Source organism: Alosa pseudoharengus, unplaced genomic scaffold (assembly GCF_046254945.1).
Source record: "Alosa pseudoharengus isolate Yale_2024_CS ecotype anadromous, Long Island Sound unplaced genomic scaffold, YU_APseudo_1.1 YU_APseudo_1.1_scf_10, whole genome shotgun sequence".
In the NCBI taxonomy this organism is placed as follows: Eukaryota; Metazoa; Chordata; class Actinopteri; order Clupeiformes; family Clupeidae; genus Alosa; species Alosa pseudoharengus.
The window spans coordinates 16,203,773-16,220,006 of NW_027468565.1; the positions used below are offsets into that span (position 1 = coordinate 16,203,773).

At 49.7% G+C, this 16,234-nt stretch overlaps 1 protein-coding gene across 1 annotated transcript in view; it reads right to left on the reverse strand.

The window, feature by feature from the left end:
- Positions 1-479: 479 nt before the first annotated feature.
- wwox (WW domain containing oxidoreductase) overlaps positions 480-16,234 on the reverse strand; it is a 201,632-nt gene continuing 185,877 nt past the window's right edge. Inside the window, exon 9 of the mRNA XM_076265565.1 lies at positions 480-824. Within this exon, the coding sequence (XP_076121680.1) occupies positions 633-824 (192 nt within the window). The 3' untranslated portion in view covers positions 480-632. The remainder of the gene's footprint in view (positions 825-16,234) is intronic.

A 16,234-nucleotide genomic window follows, 5' to 3' on the forward strand; every position in this document is an offset into this window, starting at 1 on the left:
GACGACCTCCATCAGAGAGGAGGTGTGGAGTGGAGTGGAGTGGAGTGGAGTGGAGTTAGCTCCCTGTGCTAGTGTTAGGGGGATCAGTAGGCTGCTGGTGGCATGCTAATCTGCTGATGATTAAGACACGTCAGAGAATGCCAACTAGTGAAGATGTGAGACGCCAGGGCTAACCAGTGAATGGCCTCCTGTAGAGGGGGCAGAGGGTGGACCTGATGGTCAGTCACTCTCTCTTTCTCCCCCTCCCCACGCCCTAAGCTCCACCTGATTAATGACTGGTGTCACGTTTGATAAATGTTTGTTTTTTGTTTTTCTGGGATGGGATGGACTCTAAAGATGACTTTCTGTAGACCGGGGATGAGTGTGGATGAATTCCATCAGATTTTTTTGGCAGCTCTTGTGTACAGTCCAGTGCAGTATACACTCTTCCTCTCTCTTTCTCTCTTCCTCCCTCTCTTTCTCTCCCTGTCATACTCTCTCTCCCCCCCCCCCCCTTAAGGCAGCGTCCTCTCGGTCAGTCCTTGCAGTTATTCGTGTTATGGGCCAGTCTGGTGCTGCTGTGGCGGCCTCCCCGGTCCAGGCTGGGTGAAGGTGGAGGGGGGCTGCTGAGGTGGAGGCGTGGGCGGAGGCAGTTAGAGGATGCGGGGGGCGCCGGCCCCCTCCTCCACCAGCCTCTGGCTCAGCTCCCACAGGCTGAGGGCGGACGCGTCGCTCTCGGCCTCGGCCGACGGGTGGCAGCGGAAGCAGTTGTTGAAGTACATGCCGCCCAGGCCCTCCAGCTCGGGCGCCACGGCGCAGTAGACGGTGGTGGCCGCGCCCTGTTGCTGTGGAAACAAACAAAAAAAGCAACAGGAAACAGCGACATGAGTGAGTGACGTTACGGACTGAGAACACCTGCGAGGCTGTGGACCGCAACGGAACAACACAGAGGAGCAGAGTGGACTCCTTAGGGACACCTGCTGAAGGACCCGAGCCTAGAACTTTCCAGAACATCTCTGCTGGAGACAGACTGATCCTGAGACCCCCATCAGCCCTGCAGAGAGCCGCCGTGGGTGGGGATGGGAGGAGGTACTGGGCATAGGGTCCAGACACGGGGTCAGACCTCCATGCTACTCCAGTACACATCAGATAGTTAATGCAGAGGGAGCACATCCTGGAGCTGGTGTGTGTGTGTGTGTGTGTGTGTGTGTGTGTGTGTTGGTGTGTGACTGTGTTTGTGCGTGCTTGTATGTATGTACATAGACTATTTATACCTCCACAACCCTGTTCAAGACTCATCAGAAAACCTGCATGCTGTCTGTAGATCTGTAGGCAAGTGTTTGTCCAGAGGGAAAAAAAACTAAAAGAAAGAGCAGAGGAGAGGTAGGAGAAACACAAGCTCCAGATGATTAAAAATGTTTGCTTTTCTTTTTTTCCCCTCTTTCATTGTTTTTGTAAATTGCAGCAGCATTGTGTAATTAATCTGGGTTTCTGGGATTAGACTTGGACTAATACAACATGGCCCAAACTATAAACAGCCACATTTGTTTTATCCTGATTTCTCTCCCCGTCTACAACCCAAACGCTTTTGTTTAATCACGAGAGATTTGGCCAAAACAGCATGGTGTGGGTAGTGTTTGTGAGCTTGTTTGGTGAGTGGTGTGGGTTTCGAGTCGGCACACACACACACACACACAAACACGTGTGTATGCGTATGTGTGTGTGCGTGCGTGTGTGCGTGTGTGTATTTGGCTCTCTGGCTGAGGGCGGCACATAAAGAACGGAGGGGGCCGGCTGCCAAAATGCTGTCCCTTCATCTCACGTCAAAGGGATTTACACACGTCAGTGAGTCAATGGAGGCTGCCTGTCAATGCCAGAAAGGACCGCTCTGGTCTCTCACACACACACACACACACACACACACACACACACGCACAAACCCACAGAGATGTGTGTACCCACACACACACACACACACACACACACACACACACACACACACACACAGTGATTAGCCAGCACCATAAGCCACATATGGTAAGCTTATATTTATCTTGGCAAAAGTCCCGCCAGGTTATTTACCAGTAATTTCCTGGTGAAATGGCGGTTTGATTTGATGATTTGACGCCTGCTAGCCCAATCATAGGGCTGGTGGGGGGTGACGTCTCACCTTTAACAAGCACGTAATGACTTCAGGGATCACAGCTTAATCTGTTGGCTGGCCAACTGTCTAAAGCAGATCTCTTAACACACCTCGGCTCGTGTTGTGCATTCCTTCCTTTTCTTTCTCTCTCTCTCTCTCACACACACACACACACACACACACACACACACACACACACCCTCTCCACTAAACCAACGCCCTATCTTACTATAGCTAAGGAGGACAGTAAGGGATGTACTGTATCAGCTGACCGCTGTAAAAACAGGGCAGTCTGATACAGTCGTCCCCGCGCACTCTCTCACTCTCCTCTGAGGAGATGAAGCGCTCTCTGATGTAGGACAGCTAACAAACCACTACACACACAGCTGTTATCACCCATCAAAGAAACACACACACACACACACACACATAGGCACTCAGTCCTGACCATCAGTGTAGTGTGACTCTGTAATTGGCTTGTGTACAGAGTTACTGAGAGAAGCCAAACAGACTTTTTTGGAGTGTGCCTGGGCAGGAGAGGAGAGGAGAGGAGGAGGGAGAGGAGAGGAGGAGAGGAGAGATGTCATAGAGAATTATGGCATGTGGCGCACTCAGACGCTCAAAGGCTCATTTTTCATGTCCCTGCCGCTCGGCACAGAAAGCCGCTCAGACGACTTCACAAGGAGAATTCCGGGGTGAAGTGGAGTTCTATAGGAAGTGCGGTGAAAACAGGCCGGCTCTTTATCTTCAGACGCCGCCGCGCAGGGCGAGAGAGTGAGAGCGTGAGCAAGTGAGCGGGCGTGCGAAAACAGAGGCCTGCCAAACCTACCCACCGGCAGAGGAAGGGGGAGGGGGGTTCGCCTGGCACGCTCTTAGAGGGTCAGTCCCGACGCAGGCCTTTCTGAAGCGGGTGGGGGGAGTTGTTGGTGGAGGGTAGAACAGGCTACAAAGCGTCCGCCTCATTTGAGCTGCCGAGAAAACAGCTGCAGCACAAGCTGGCCCGCACTTCGGATGAACACACACACACACACACACTGCAAACACAACCAGCAGGCATAAGGCCAAGATCGCTACCATTGCAAGTTTTTTTCAGTGAACAAATTTCTCTCACTCGCACTCCTCTCCTATCTACCTGGAGGTGGAGTCCATGTGTGTATGACCAGCGGGCAGGCAGGTGCTGGGCTCTTTTGAAGCGCACACTTGCTCCTGGACTCAATACACAGGACATCAAAAGAGACGGCTGTCCAGGAATGCGCGGGCTGCTATTGCAGTGATGAGTTAATACACATTAGCCCAGGCATCACTCGGTCATCCTTTTCAGACAGCGGTCGCACCGCGCGCCTCTATGGCGGACACCTCCACCGCTGGTGCTGCCGCTGCATTATGTGGCACAAAGGGGCAGATCTGCACTCAGAGGCCATTCACTCGGGGTGGCCAATCCACCATGGAGCCCCAGTCCACCCCCCCCCCCCCCACCGCCCCCAGACTGCCCATGCTATTTCAGGACACGCTTACCAGAGCAGCAGACATGAAGGAAATAAAACGTTCAGAAAAGAAGTTCAATGTTAAAGCGGGTCTGGGCTGCCAATGGCCCACGTTGGGTTGCAGTAGGAAGCAGGGAAAAGGAGAATGCTGAATGCCGTCCTGGGCCTGCTCAGCAGTGAAGAGCTTTCTTGGCTTTTTCAAACATTGTGCAGAGACCAACCAGGAAGCTCAAATGCCTCTTGGGTGAAATGGCTGGGAGAGCAGCATGATCTCATTCCCTCATTAACCTCATCAGAGCTACGGGAGAGAGGTTGGAGAGAGTTCATAAAAGACTCTTGTCCCTTTTGCCTGCTGTCATTAGTCTGTCCCTCTCTCATGAACCGGCCCTCTCCGTGTCCGAACAGCCCTCATTACTACAGCTGTGCAGAGTGGCCTCTTCCTCTTCCTCACCTCCTGACACCCTCCACTCGCCCCTATGAGTGGAGTGCTGTGTGGGATTCTTCATCCCAGAGGAACACGTCTGGGTGTAGATATGAGCCTGTGCATTAATTGATCTCTATCAAACAACACACACACACACACACACACACACACACACACACACACACACACACACACACACACACACACACACACATTCATCTCTTCTCCTCTGTACTTTCTATGCTCTTTAAATCCCCTCCCCTGTGATTAGGATGCACCAACAGCAGTAGTGTCCTGCTTGTGTGTGTGTGTGCCACTGACTGGACACGCCCCCTCCACTGTGGCAGGAAGTGAGCGGCTAGGCTAATGCAGCCGCTAGTGCTGCAGTGACAGGGTGGGGTGGAGGGAGGCTGGCGTGACTGGAGATAATCCACGGCTGATGGAGGTGTGCAGTCATTTCGGCTCTGAGGTGCCGCTGCCACCGCTACCACCACTACCATTCGGCCAAATGCCCCCACCCACCCCTCCACCCTCTCGAGACAACCCCCTACCCTCTCCACCACTCAGCTCTCTCTTCTTATAAGCGATTTTGGCGCAAAAAAGCTCAGCTAGTCTTCCTCAAGCAGCAGATTTGGAGGCTCAGAGAGATGCTCTTAAGCTGCGCCGTAGCTGCCGGCTGGTAGACGCGCGTGCGGCGGCTGAATAGGCTGCCCCAAACCCCCCTCCCAACCCCCCCGGCTTTGCCTGTTGGCTTACACGACTTTATTAGTGTAATCGCCACCGCGCGCCAGACACAGACGGTGGACGCAGATGAGCTGGCCAATCCTCTTCTGATCACCGCCACAAACACAACAACAATGACTACTCATCCAGCGCCTCAAACAGCTCATCGACAACTCCTCACACACACACACACACGGAACATGTACACACACAGATACACACACAAAACACATACACACACACACAAGAAACATGTACACACAGATACACCCACAAAACACACACATATACTGTACACACACAAAAAACACGTACACACACATACTGTACACACACAAAAAACACGTACACACACACAGACACACACCCACCCTGAATTGTGAGATGACTTTATTAAGCTATGAGAGCCATTCCTGTCCTGTTTAGCTGTTTCTAGTGCTGTGCTGTGGGTCCGGGGCTCTACTGAAGTGACTCCCAGAGAGCAGTCCTCCTATCCTATTGCTATTTAGCTCAAGCCTACGCCACTTGACCCCTACGCCCCCTTTAGCGCGATAAGCTTGGCGAGATAAGGCATTAACATGCTGAGCTGACTGCCACCGCCATCCATCACCCGCCTGTCCCGTCCCAGCATGCCTTGCTCTGGAGGCACGGAGGGGGTGGGGTGGGGGGGCGCAGGCTTCCTATGCGCCAGTGTTCTTTGTACAAACCTGTAAAAAGTCATGACAACAAATATGTGTAGACGGTTTTATTCTTTATTGTGTGTGGTAACAAAAAAATTACTTAAAAGCTAATGTCTGTGGAGATGTTGGTGTTTTGTGTATAATTATTATTACTCTGGTTGTCATTTTTTTTTAAAACATTGCCAACCAAAATATTTTTTGTACAGCTTGTGGAGGTTGCCATGTGTCATGTGAAGAACCAGGTGTCTGAGGTCCTGGCACATACGAGCCACTGAGTCCTATGGGAAGGGGAAGGAGAGGAGGTGCAAGTCACGCGCAGCTGCAACGCTGTTGCAGATTTCTTTTAGTGGATCCTTACCAGTCCTGTTGTTTTGTTTCATTGAGTTATGTTTACTTTGCTCTAAATACAAATATATAGGCAATTCTACAGCAATACCAATAATGTGAAAAGCCAAAGGATCACCGGATGAACCCATATACACCCACACACCTCAGTGGTACACACACACACACACAAACACACACCTTCCTAAAACTGAAGATTAGAGCAAAACATAGAGCAGACTAGTGCAATGATCTCCTCTAAGCCCAGATGTGAAGCTTTAATAAACATCTGCAATAATAACTCTCAGACCTTAATGGCCTGGTGATAAATAAATTCATGTCTTCCTATTTCTGTGTGCCATTAAGATAAACAAAGATGAGACCTCAAAACCAAGTCAAAAATGATTCTGATTTGCAATAAACACAAAGAAGTCGGCAATTTTCTTTTTTGCTTGTAAAGGTACGGGGGTTGTAAGACGTATAGGAGTTCAATTTATGAACAGAGTGTACAGCACCTGTGATTGACTTCTAGAACTTTCTCTGTGTCAGCTGTGTTCTCTAGGTTTGTTGTTTGTAAAGAACCTTAGGCCAACACGACCAGCCACCCCTTAATAGACATACAGTAGTTTAGAAAGCCAGTGAAGGTGTTCCATACGTATATTAAGGGACTGGTGGAGTCAGCTACTCAAGGGGATCATGGGAGAGTTTAACTCGGAGGTGGCCGTGTGTCAGTTGGCCAAAGGTCTGGTGTTTGGAATGAACAGAGTAATGTCATTCACCAGCAAATACACCTCCCCTGGGTCCTAGTGTTCTGTAATTCTTGCTGTTGCTTTTACTAGTGGGGTTGATTAAATGTTACCATGGTGATTTGAAACGTATCCCAAACACATCCTGTGCTCATAGTGTAGTTGACGTGCAGTAGCTCAGTGGCGTTACGCTATACTTTTTAGCCCTCGGGGAGCAGTCCTGTTATATTGGATCTAACGGTTATCTCTTCTATTTTTCTGTAGACTGTGTGTTCTGTCCATTCTGTCCATATGCATGCGATGAGTTCTCACACATCTGTATGACCCGATGACCCCGCCCCTCCTCCCCTCCCCACCTCTAATCCCTCCAGATGTAAATATCACTAGAGCTGTTCGAGTCTGTAAACCGCCCATTTCTGTACATACCCGTGTAAATAGCAAACAGCTATGCATGCTGATATTCTAGCAAATTCTTTCAGGTACTTTTATAATCCCAGTCTCATATGGCATGTACTTAAAAAATCAAGAAAAACAACAACAAAAATATGAAAAGATGTGATTTTGGAAAAAAAGGGGGGGGGGGGGAAACGAACATAGACGAGATTGAAGTGAAACAGAGAAGGGTTTGTTGAAGAAAAAGTGAAAAACAAACACAACACATCCTGCAGTTCCTTTTTTGGTCGTGGCTGTGCTGCTGTGTGACCTGCTTTCCTCTGGCCCACCGCGCTCAGCGCACGCTCACTCATGTCACTGGTGACCTGTCCCAACGGCAGCGTTAGCGGTCAGGGTTGAGGCAAAACCGCGCAAACTCACACACACACACACACACACACACACACACACACACACACACACACACACACACACACACACACACACACACACACACACACACACACACACACACACACACACACACACACTCACACAAACACTCTCTCTCTTACAGAGCATGAGCGAGTGACAGAGCAGAGCGCAGGAGAGGAGGCGGCAAAAGTACGGAAGGAAATCACAGGGACGTTTAGCTGTGTTGCTAGTGGTCAGGTTCTGGTCAAAAGTGAAATCCTGTGGAGCAGCTTATTGCAATGATCTGTATCTGTACTGTAGGTCATGGTAAAGGTACTCTGTCCACCTCTATGGCTGAAAACAATAGCGGCAATATATTTTGCAATTACACCCCGCCTGCCAAATCAAACCTCTGAGTGAGAAGAGGCAGAGTGTCATTTTATTTCCTACAAAGCACTTACCACTATTATTTACACATGAGCACTCAAGTTCATTTGCCAGTGTTTATTATTATGGGATAGGGCACCTAAAGCCTGAACAACAGCCACAGGATGGCAATTGTCCAACTCACATTGTGAAAGAATAAAATACATGACAGTCTGATTTGCCTCAGCCCTATGCATTGCAATGTAGATATTTATGAAAAGAAGAAGAATGCTCAAGAGGTTGGACTTTAAGGTGGAAAAGACTGTTGTTATTGTTTTTTTTTAAAGGAATGTTTATTTTCAATCCATGATGATCGTAATAGTTGGAAGTGTCTGATTTTTAATCTGTGCTAAAGATATTTTAAATTTAATAAATAATCATTGTAACAAGACCTGATCTGTCTGATGTAATTTGTTTGCTATCATTATCCAACAAAAGTGCATCCGTGTGTCTACTAATTCCTTCATTTTGTAGCTCATGGCATCTGTACTAATTTGTCACAAGTTGTACAGTTTTGGACACTGTATCAATATTATGCTGAGTCATAGACATGATCTCTTCTAGAAATCTGGGAGTATGCCAACAAGACGCTCTAGTATAAAAGCAGTACAACAAAATGCACATCCTCAGCCTCAGCCAAAATACTGAACAGCCCCACTGCACAAACAGCTTTTTACTGACCAAAAGAGAGATACTGCCACTAATGTACAGTACGTAGTTATGTACAAAAGAGAGATACTGCCACTAATGTATGTAGTTATGACCAAAAGAGAGATATTGCCACTAATGTACAGTATGTAGTTATGACCAAAAGAGAGATACTGCCACTAATGTACAGTACGTAGTTATGACCAAAAGATAGATACTGCCACTAATGTATAGTATGTAGTTATGACCAAAAGAGAGATACTGCCACTAATGTACAGTATGTAGTTATGACCAAAAGAGAGATACTGCCACTAATGTACAGTATGTAGTTATAGTATGTAGTTATGACCAAAAGAGAGATACTGCCACTAATGTAAGAGAGATACTGCCACTAATGTACAGTATGTAGTTATGACCAAAAGAGAGATACTGCCACTAATGTACAGTATGTAGTTATGACCAAAAGAGAGATACTGCCACTAATGTACAGTATGTAGTTATGACCAAAAGAGAGATACTGCCACTAATGTACAGTATGTAGTTATAGTATGTAGTTATGACCAAAAGAGAGATACTGCCACTAATGTAAGAGAGATACTGCCACTAATGTAAGAGAGATACTGCCACTAATGTACAGTATGTAGTTATGACCAAAAGAGAGATACTGCCACTAATGTACAGTATGTAGTTATGACCAAAAGAGAGATACTGCCACTAATGTACAGTATGTAGTTATGACCAAAAGAGAGATACTGCCACTAATGTACAGTATGTAGTTATAGTATGTAGTTATGACCAAAAGAGAGATACTGCCACTAATGTATGTAGTTATGTAGATATGTGTGAAGGCTCAGGGCCCATCTGTGTGTCCCAGGCAGGTTAGCTGGGGGTCTCCGTGACCTTTAACTCCGTCCCTCCTGAGCTGTGCGGCCACATAGCTCTGTTCCAGAGAGTTGCGTGGAGGTCGGTGCGGTCATTCGTTCAGCCCACACTGGGGTACATCTGGTGGGGAAGAGTTAAGCCCTTGGCCTCTCCAGAACACACGGAGGAGGGTGGAGGAGGATCTCTCAGAGGAGAGCTGTCCCCCCAAACCAGAGCCAGTTTTACACTCCTCCCCTCTCTCTCTCCTTTTACACTCCTCCCCTCTCTCTCTCCTCCATGCCCCTTCTACCTCTCTCTCCCTCCCTCTCTCTATCTCTCGCTCCCTTGGTTTGTGTACCTTAGCAGTCAGCGGCGGCCGGGCCTTGCGAGCTGACAGCCCATCTGAGCGTGCGTGGGCCAGCTGCGCGCGCTGACCTGGCCGACAGACAAACAGGCCCCGCTCGGCCATTCTCCCTGCCCAGTCAACCAGCTGCACACGGGATTTGGCCCACAAAGAGCCTCCTCCTCCTCCTCCTCCTCCTCCACCTCCTCCTCCGTGCCTCTACAGGGGCCGGGCCCTGGCACACGGAGATGGGCGGCAAAGCACATGCAACTGGGGGGGACCCGCACTCTGTGGCCTCTCACTCGGGTGCACGAGGGCCCCGCTTGACCACCAGTGAAACGCAAACGCAAAGCCCAGCCCTCCTATGAGCACAGAGGAGGTGAGGGGGGGGGGGGCACACTAAGCAAACAGCACACTGCACATGGACCCAGATGAGAACATGGGGGGGGGGGGGGGGGCACTGCAGTTTCTTCAGGGCCAGCAAATCTGCACACACAAAGACAGAAAGTCATAGCTAAGAGAGAGGGAGATATGGAGAGAGAGATAGAGATAGAGATAGAGTGAGATATAGAGTGAGAGAGAGGAGTGAGAGATAATAAAAATGGAGTACTGCCCCATCTGAAGGCCCTGTGGTGTGGAATGGTAACGCATCTCATTCATGGCCAAACAGCATTTAGCTTCCTTACTAGAGCACGGGCACATTCTAGTGGTCTGTCCTGGCCCAGAGAGTGCCATATCTGTGGTGACTGATCTAATCTGGATTTGGTTTCAATTTTCTGCCCACTGCATTGCCCAATATGACCATTCATGTGGCTTTAGAGCTACTGTAATGGCACTGTATGGTCATCTCACAGACATTCCCCCAACATTTACCTCTCTCTCTCTCTTTCTCTCATTCCCAGCCTTTCCCTCTGATGACCAGCAGTACATATGGCTATCAGGTGGCCCAGCATTAAGTGTGTGTGTGTGTGTGTGTGTGTGTGTGTGTGTGTGTGTGTGTGTGTGTGTGTGTGTGTGTGTGTGATGAATGCGTGCCGGGGACACGGCCGTAAATGAAGCGTCGTGATTAAGACTCTCTCATTCTGGCATCGGGGCTGGCGCGGCAGCAGGACCTTCGGCCCTCCATCTGCATTAAATCCCATTAAAGGCGTCGTCATGGTGGCGGAGGGGCTGGTGGCGGGAGACGGCTCCCTGCGGCGAGGGGGAGCGCAGCGCAGCGCGGCGGTGGAGGGAACGCAGCCGCTTTCCCCCTGAGCCACATTACCGGGAAACGACGGCGCCGTGCAGGTGTGTGACTGTGTGTGTGTGTGTGTGTGTGTGTGTGTGTGTGTGTGTGTGTGTGCGTGTGTGTGTGTGAGCATGTTCGGCCCATTCCCTCTGCAAGAAACCATTTCTGCTCTTTCAAGGGTGAGTAATAATGGGGTGTTCAAAGGTGTAGCGCACGAGCTACTCAGGCCCCAATTGCCTACCCACCCCACTCAGAGGAGGATGAGGCAGGTGTGTGTGTGTGTGTGTGTATGTGTGTGTGTGTGTGTGTGTGTGTGTGTGTGTGTGTGTGTGTGTGTGTGTGTGTGTGTGTGTGAGACATTAAGAGTGGATCATGAAAGAGAGGACAAAGGAGTGTGACTGAGGACACAGGACCTTCACCTGACAGTGTGTGTGTGTGTGTGTGTGTGTGTGTGTGTGTGTGTGTGTGTGTGTGTGTGTGTGTGTGTTGGGCCCCAGGACTGACACACAGGGGGAAACCAGACTGAAGCAACTGCCCAGCACTGACAGAGGGGACACAGAGAAGGCTGTCACAACAAAGGCATGACTGGGAACACAGAGCACTGACTGCGGAGGGGGACACTGGACAGGTCAGGGGACAGTGTCCAGGCTGCGGGTGTGAGCTGTGCTGCTGGAAGGGGAGGGAGAGCAGGCCAGAGAGATGGAGCACAGAGGGGAATAAACAACGTTCAAGTGGCAATCACTCATCAGTCACGCGGCCCACACCATCCCCCCTCTGTCCCACCCACACACACACACACACACACACACACACACACACACACACACACACACACACACACACACACACACACACACACACACACACACACACGCACACACACACACACACACACTGATAAGATCAAGTGCGTGTCAATCTTCAAGAGCCTCCTGTCACACTTCAATGTAGGATGAAAACAGAGGGAGGGGACAATCATGTATGTGATGTGTGTGTGCGTGTGTGTGTGTGTGTGTGTGTGTGTGTGTGTGTGTGTGTGGTGTGCGGAAGTGAGGAGTGATGAAGGATGCAGGCAAGAGAGTGGGGAGGGGGCCAGGCAGAAGAGGAGAGGAGGGGAAAAGAGGGAAGAGAAAGGGAGGAGGGTAGTGGAGAAGAGAGGAGGGGAGAAAGGGAGGATGGTAGTGGAGAAGAGAGGAGGGGAGAAAGGGAGGATGGTAGTGGAGAAGAGAGGAGGGGAGAAGAGAGGAGAGGAGAGGAGAGAAAGGGAGGAGGGTAGTGGAGAAGAGAGGAGGGGAGAAAGGGAGGATGGTAGTGGAGAAGAGAGGAGGGGAGAAAGGGAGGATGGTAGTGGAGAAGAGAGGAGGGGAGAAGAGAGGAGAGGAGAGAAAGGGAGGAGGGTAGTGGAGAAGAGGGGAGGGGAGAAGAGAGGAGAGGAGAGGAGAGAAAGGGAGGAGGGTAGTGGAGAAGAGAGGAGGGGAGAAGAGAGGAGAGGAGAGGAGAGGAAAAGAGGGAAGAGAAAGGGAGGAGGGTAGTGGAGAAGAGAGGAGGGGAGAAGAGAGGAGAGGAGAGGAGAGAAAGGGAGGAGGGTAGTGGAGAAGAGAGGAGGGGAGAGGAGAAGAAAGGAGAGGAGAGAAAGGGAGGAGGGGGTTAGGACATGAAGCACCCAAGGGGAAAACGAGCGCCTCAGAAGGACTTGTGCAGCCACTGTGAAACTATCTCATTTTTATCTTCAGAGAGGACTTCCGAGGTGATCCGGGGAACGTAATTATTTTCACCTAATAAAAGCAACATATGCTAAGACAATAAAAGCTCTTATTGGACATCTATTCATTAAAAGTGGCAGTAAAAAACGGGGCGAAATCTTGCATAGGGATTAGATTTAAAAGGGCTTTTCTGAATTTGAAAATCGGCTTAGACTTTCTTTCCCTCTCTCCTTTTTTCCCTCCCTCTTTCTTCCGTCTTCTCGAGCGGCGGAGTGGGTGCATGTGCTCCTCCGAATGGGACTTGAATTATACATGAGTGGGTGTGAGTTTATTGGGCGTTCGCGCGGCGCTCCGAGCCCTTTGAAGGAGGGAAATGGCTGCTATTTAACCCTGCTTATTAATTTCAGCTGCAGGTGATGACTGCCGCCCAGCCGCACAAAGAGCCTCCTGATTGGGGGAGGGATGGAGGGATGGGGGAGGGGGGGGGGGGTGTGATCGCTGGGGAGGGGAGCATAGGTCAACGAGGAATCAGCGCCCCTCCCCCACCCCGTTACCTCTAGCACACACCACACACACACACACACACACACACACACACACACACACACACACACACACACACTCACACACACTCACACACACTTCATGGCTCCGGTTCTTCCTGACCAGCACACCTGGCCCCTCTTCAAAAGTGCACTCTCTCTTTCAATGTGTTCCATTCAGCCGCCGCATAAAAGCCAAAATGAGAGTCTTTCTGCCCGGCCCTGATTGAAACAGACATGAATGGAGTGCCCACATAGGGAGGCAGGGGGCAGTTAAAGCCATCCCAGCCGGGGCCCACCACAGCCAGGGGCCTTTCAGCCGGACAAAGACACACTGGTGACACCACTGGAGAAAGGTCCAGCACAATCCCCACTGTTAATGGACAGAATGAATGCTGTGTTGAGCTGGATGTCCTCGGACCTGAACACCGAAGCAGGCGGTTGGTGAGCGGCAGAAAAGTCACCAAGGACTGACCGTCATGGTGTCTGCAGACTAACGCGTACAGTAAAGCCTTGGGCCAGCTGTGATGTACTGACCGCCATGCAGTCTGCAGACTAACGTGTACAGTAAAGCCTTGGGCCAGCTGTGATGTACTGACCGCCATGCTGTCTGCAGACTAACGTGTACAGTAAAGCCTTGGGCCAGCTGTGACGTAAGATGCAAATACAATTGTTGGGCTTGATTTAGAATATTCTGCACATTCTGCTGGGCTGGATTACGTATTAAGGTGAGTAAGTAAGGAATTATTATGTACAGTAAATGTGGTGAGGGCTGTGTGATGCTGAACGTCTGTTGTGATGGGCAGACTACAAGGGAATCTCTGAACATCATACCACAAGTGAACTCAGTACACTACTAAACACAACAGCACAAGTGAACTCAGTACACTACTGAACACAACAGCACAAGTGAACTCAGTACACTACTGAACATCATACCACAAGTGAACACAGGGCCAGATGTATGTACATTTGCGAACGTAACGTTATCAGCGTCATGGACAAACCGCAGATTGCGAACGCTGACAGACCCACGCTTCCGTCGTATTTATCAATCGTTCAATCCTTGGTGTAAACTGCGCCTTTCTCTGCCTCTCTCCTCCCATAAACGCAATTTATGAACGTCCACAACTGAATGGCAGAGCCTACAAGCGCAGTTGAATGAAGTTAACTGATTACATTAAAAAGAATCAAACGTTTAGCGATCATGAAATAATACCATAGATGATAAGATGTCAACAAGCAGGGAGATAATGAAGATCAGTAGTTCTACTCAAACTACTTGTGAACGTAGGCTATGGAAGATTGGTCAAATCTAGCAGGAAAGTTTAAGTGAATGACGTGAAAGTGAAAGTAAGACATTCGAAAGGCCAACGAAAGTTAATGTTGCTTTTGATAGTAGCCTACAAAGACTTGCAAAACTGGTGCTCTAAATAGCGATTCTGTTGTCTTTGAAAGGTTCTCTTATTGACGCATTGAACTGCAATTTGGATTAACACCTGCTTTTACAAGGCGGAAGTATTTAGGCGCAGAATAGACGTGCGCTTTCAGGAGCAGTCTTTGTACATACCGCGGAATACATTATTAGGCGCTCTTTACTCTTCCCCTCCCATCTTTTTACGCTAAACTCACACTTTCCCCTGGATCCTCCCATGAATGCATATGCATGACATGAAACACGCAATCTGCCATTTTCAGCTCCCGCGACAGGCAGTTTGCGCTTTTACATCATTGTGGCCTGTTTGTACATCTCGCAATGATTTTACACGCTAGTTGCGAAACAAATACGTCTGAAGTGGGCGAAAAAGCGTTAGTACATCTGGCCCTCAGTACACTACTGAACATCATACCACAAGTGAACTCAGTACACTACTGAACATCATACCACAAGTGAACTCAGTACACTACTGAACACAACAGCCAGGTGAACTCAGTAAACTACTGAACACAACAGCACAAGTGAACACAATGTGAGCGCTGAACACTCACGAGTGCTACACCAGGACTGAACACAGTGGACTAGTGAATGCTACACCTGGACTGAACACAGTGGACTAGTGAATGCTACACCTGGACTGAACACAGTGGACTAGTGAATGCTACACCTGGACTGAACACAGTGGACTAGTGAATGCTACACCAGGACTGAACACAGTGGACTAGTGAATGCTACACCTGGACTGAACACAGTGGACTAGTGAATGCTACACCTGGACTGAACACAGTGGACTAGTGAATGCTACACCTGGACTGAACACAGTGGACTAGTGAACAGCACAGTGCCATGAGTGAGTATGCTCTGTGCAGAGAGCCCAGAGCTGTGTGGTGACAGCATGGGACAGTGTGGTGAGCAGGATGGGGGACATTGGGGTGGACAGGAGTGGGCCGGGCGACGGGAGAGGGGGAGCGGCGGGAACGCGGCGTGAGCGGTGGCTGGGATGCGGCGCTGATGAGATGATTATGGAAAGGCGCTGGGGTGTCTGGCAGCTCTGTCACGGCGAAACCGGCGCTTTAATAAGGCCAGCGACAGCAGCCGCCCGCCTAATTGGTCTCCGCAGACCCACCACGCTGAGACGCCCTGGCCACCGTCATGGAAAATTCCCTCACACTCCCAATAACGTGTGTGTGTGCGCGCCCACACACACACACGCACACACACACACACACACACACACACACACACACACTCAAGATGCTTATGCAAATATGTGCACACACACACACAGAGGGATGCAGACAAACAATCACACACACTCACACACACACACACACACACACACACACCTGTGTGTAATCTCCTACCACACACAGACTCATTAGAGAGGCCCGAGGGGTGTCTCTCCAAATGAACTCATTATCACAACGCTGACACCAAGCAGAGCGCAAGACAGCCTGACACATCCGTGCATAGCGTCACACACTGTGTTATAAACACACACACACTCACACACACACACACACATCTACACACACTCCTACTGTACACACACATACACACACTTAGTTATGTAAAACTTGCTTTATTTATAAGACCAGCACTGTGCACCTCCTCAAGTTCGCTCCTCCAACTCCACCTGACGTCACTGTGTCCACTTCTTCTCCCCCAAACGAGGGCCACACACACACAGGCTTCATGTTTCCCATCCAGTAATAACGGAATACAACGTCAGCCACAACGAGACACAACATCTCCG